At 40.5% G+C, this 4,522-nt stretch overlaps 1 protein-coding gene across 1 annotated transcript; it reads left to right on the forward strand.

Annotated features, from left to right (window-relative positions):
* The first annotated feature begins 1,064 nt into the window (after window positions 1–1,064).
* LOC140838998 (uncharacterized) lies at window positions 1,065–2,208 on the forward strand. The gene is made up of 2 exons (XM_073205626.1): window positions 1,065–2,112; window positions 2,168–2,208. The coding sequence occupies exons 1-2, from the start codon at window positions 1,065–1,067 to the stop codon at window positions 2,206–2,208; spliced, it is 1,089 nt and encodes a 362-aa protein (XP_073061727.1).
* Window positions 2,209–4,522: the final 2,314 nt, after the last annotated feature.

The raw sequence follows: 4,522 nt of genomic DNA on the forward strand, positions 1-4,522 counted from the left end.
ATAGGCTTTATCCACTAAACTACATGTGACTTGCTTTTATTTTTTAACACTTTATTAATATATAATTAATAATGTAGAGAGTGGGGGTGAAGGGTATTTTAGGTATTTTAAAAAACAGACCAAGGAAGTTACTCTAACCTACTCAGCCTTAATAAATAGTAAGAGATATCATTTAAGTCTAATGAACTCTTAACTTCCCGTAACCCCCCACAACCGATATTCACCCTTTCCTTTCAGAATTCCCTCGGCTCTTGGCAGCAGCAACCTCAAGAAACATCAGCCACTTCACTTCTTGCAAAGAATAATTCTTCTAGCGTTCATTCTTCGATCTCCTCGCGTATAAACATCACCAAGGCACGTTTTGTATCGTTTTTTCTGCATCCTACACGTTTTATATGCTGGTGATTGTATTTGTGAATGAAAACTTTATATCTTACCATGCCCATGAAAGATTTTCGGTTACATGTGTTTCCCTTGCATTCTCGGTTATTGCTCAAGATTTTTCTGAATTTTCGTGCAAGGGGGCTGCTGTATGGAGTCATTAGGGAGCTGTTGTTGTCGAGAGGATGAGGATTAGTAGCTGGAGTCGAAACTTGACCGATCTAAGTGTGAATTCTTGAGGGCCAATCAGAGTTGGGTGCGTTGTGGGGAAGAAGTAGGTTCGATAGGTGTTAGGAAGGGTTCTTCCGTGCATGGACTCGAACCCAGCTATATCTCAGCCCTTATCATGTCTGGTATGATGTTAGGATGGACCATAGGCACCTGGACGAGGGAGGAGTTTGTTAATTAGTATGGTTATTAGTTAATGATAGTTAGCATGGTAAATGATAGTTAGCTAAAGGTAGTTAGTGGGTTACAGCTGTCAATTGAGAGTTGGACTTTTATTCTTGTATAAGTACTCTGTGAACTCTGATATACAAACTATGCATATTACGAGATATAATATCTCTGCAATTTCTTGAAGCTTCCATCAATGGCTTCCACATGAGTATCTTTTATGCGCAATTTAACATGGTATCAGAGCGTTTCTTCCGCATATAGCTGCATACAGATTCTCGTGTTTTATGGCGAATCACACTACTACTATTGGATTCAGCGATCCTCTGTATCTGCATCCATCGGATTCTCCAGGTGTTCCTCTTGTTCAGGATCCACTTGTTGGCTCAGAAAATTACAATGTTTGGAGTCGAGCGATGCTAATTTCTCTGCAGGCGAAGAACAAATTAGGCTTCATCAATGGATCATGTTCTCGTCCAGCAGCTGCGCACCAAAATCTTCATCAGTGGGAGCGCTGTAATGCCATTGTTCTTTCATGGATTATGAACTCAGTATCCAAGGAAATTTTCAGTGGAATCATATATTGCACTGAAGCATCCAAAGTTTGGGCGGATCTGAAAGAAAGATTTGATAAGATTTGTGGATCTCGGATTTTCTCGATCCATCGAGATATTGCTCATCTCACTCAAGGTTCTTCTTCAATCTCTGTATATTTCTCTAATCTCAAACGTCTATGGGATGAGTTCAACTCGTTGGTGACACTTCCATCTTGCGAGTGTGCAAGTGCTAAGGCTTATGTCGAACACGAACAGCAACAACGACTTCTACAATTTCTTATGGGATTGAATGATAGTTATGGGCACATTAGGAGTCAATTTCTTATGATGAATCCATTACCTTCGGTCAATCAAGCATACTCGATTATCAGTCATGAGGAATCCACTCGACATGTATTGTCTTCGCAGCCGATTGTTGAGATTCCTACAGCTGCTTTCTATTCCTCATCTACAAAAAGGAATGATCCAGTAAGATGTGAAAATTGCAACATTCCAGGTCACACCAAGGAGAATTGTTTTCGGTTAGTTGGATATCCTCCGGGACACAAATTACACAAAAGATTTCCTCAAGGGAAAGGATTAAAGCATAATCACCAACATTCCAAAATTGCTGCTCAATCTTCTGTTGAAAATGCAGTTCCACAGACTCATTCACATGAAGAAACACGAGTGTCTAATGTTCTGCCTCGACAGTTTACTGATGCTCAATATCAGCAAATATTGCAGCTCTTGGATCAAAATGCAATGCCAACACATGAGGTTACAGCAAACCTTGCAGGTAAACTTACCAGCTTGATGACTATTAGTGATGCTAATGCATGGATTTTAGACAGTGGAGCGAATGCCCATATTACAGGTTCTTCGAACGGCATAAAAGGCTCGCAACCATGTGCATCCACTGCTGGATCTGTGAGGCTGCCAAATGGTAACACAACTCCAATTTTTTCAAGTGGTTCTGTACAAATCTCTCTTTCTTGTACCTTAGACCGTGTGTTGCATGTGCCTGAGTTCAACTTCAATCTTTTATCCATTTCTCAATTCACTAAAGATCATCAATGTTCTATCTGTTTCTATCCTCACTTTTGTCTATTCCAGGACCTTTTGACTGGGAGGATCATGGGGATTGGTAGGCAAAACCATGGTCTATATTACCTACATCAGTTATCTTCTGCCGTGGTTTCCTCTTCATCTACCAAAGCTAAGCACAAACCAAACTCTACACCAGTTGTTTCTTCATTGAATACTTGTAATTTTTCTCAGTGTAAAGACATTGGTATTGATATATGGCATAAAAGACTTGGTCACATGTCAGTGTCTCGCTTACAATTCTTACCATTTGTTAAACAAAAATCTCTCACACATCACTGTGCAGTATGTCCTCTTTCCAAGCAAACAAGGAATATATTTCCCACAACTGAGAGGTCCTCATCTCCTCATGCTTTCCATATTTTACACATTGACATATGGGGTCCCTACCGAACACCAACCCACAACGGTTTCAAGTATTTTCTTACTGTGGTTGATGATTTCTCAAGATGTACTTGGGTTTTCTTTATGCATTTCAAATCAGACACTTTGCAAATACTTAAACAATTCTTTGCATTCATTTTGAACCATTTCACTGTGTCAGTTAAAACCATTCGCACAGACAATGGCTGTGAGTTCTTTGGCACAGAATGCAAAGAATATTTCTCCTCCATGGGCATAATTCATCAAAGTTCATGCCCATACAGCCCACAACAAAATGGTTTAGTCGAGCGTAAGCACAGGCACATACTTAATGTTGCTCGAGCCATAAAATTTCAGGCTTCTATTCCTGATCCATATTGGGGTGAATGTGTTCTTCATGCAGCTTATTTAATCAATCGAACACCAACTCCTTTGCTTTCTAACAAAACCCCATTTGAATCCTTATACAACAAAACACCTACATACTCACATTTGAAAGTATTTGGTTGTTTATGTTATGCCTCTAATCTCAAACCTAGTCACAAGTTTGAGGTTCGAGCCAAGCCATATGTGTTTTTGGGATATCCCGTCAATCAAAAAGGTTTTAAGCTTCTTGACTTATCATCTCAAGAATTCATTGTTTCTCGGGATGTTGTCTTTCATGAAGACATCTTTCCATTTGCCTCACACAAACCTGATTGTGTTCCTTTTCCCTTTCCCTCAACGGCTGTGCTAGATGATTTTCCTGCCATCAACATTTCTAGCCCCTCTATTCCACAAGTTTCTGCTTCAACACCTCAACCCACAAATGAAATGCTCCCAACTTCTTCTAGAACCACGCGACCTTCCAGATCATATCGCCCTCCTAATTGGACAAAAGATTATGTGTGCTCAAATATTTGCTCTACTCCATACAGCCTTCATGCTTATCTTTCCTATAACAATCTCTCACCCTCACACCAGGCCTTTTTGGCTTCTATCTCCCACACAACTGAACCCAAGAGTTACCTTGAGGCAGCTTCTGATCCTCATTGGCGTGCAGCAATGGAAGCAGAAATTTCTGCCCTCGAAGCCAACCAAACTTGGGCTATTGTTCCTCTGCCCCCAGGAAAGAAGACCATAGGCTGCAAATGGGTCTACAAAATCAAACACAAGGCAGATGGCAGCATTGACAGGTTCAAGGCCCGTCTTGTCGCCAAAGGTTATACCCAACAATATGGTGTTGACTACCTTGATACATTCTCACCGGTTGCAAAAATAGTTACGGTTCGGTGTGCCCTCGCTGTGGCTGCAGCCAAGAATTGGTCTCTACATCAAATGGACGTAACCAACGCCTTTCTTCAAGGAGATTTACATGAGGAAATCTACATGTCCATTCCTCAAGGGTTTGACAAGCAACTGCCAAATCATGCTTGTAAACTTCTCAAATCTTTATATGGCTTGAAGCAAGCATCCCGCCAATGGAACTTTAAATTTTGTCAAGTTATGCAACTTGCTGGATTTTCGCAGTCCCTTCATGACCACTCACTGTTTTACAAGCGAGAAGGAAAATCTATCACTTTGCTCCTCCTTTATGTAGATGATATAGTCATCACTGGGAATGATTCTCTTGCCATCATAACCTTAAAAGAGTATTTACATGCTCATCTTGCCATCAAAGATCTTGGCCCTCTGAAATATTTTCTGGGGATTGAGGTTGCTAGATCAAAGACTGGTATATGTTTAAATCAACGTAAATA

The sequence above is a fragment of the Primulina eburnea genome, chromosome 8 (assembly GCF_022965805.1).
Source record: "Primulina eburnea isolate SZY01 chromosome 8, ASM2296580v1, whole genome shotgun sequence".
Lineage (NCBI taxonomy): Eukaryota > Viridiplantae > Streptophyta > Magnoliopsida > Lamiales > Gesneriaceae > Primulina > Primulina eburnea.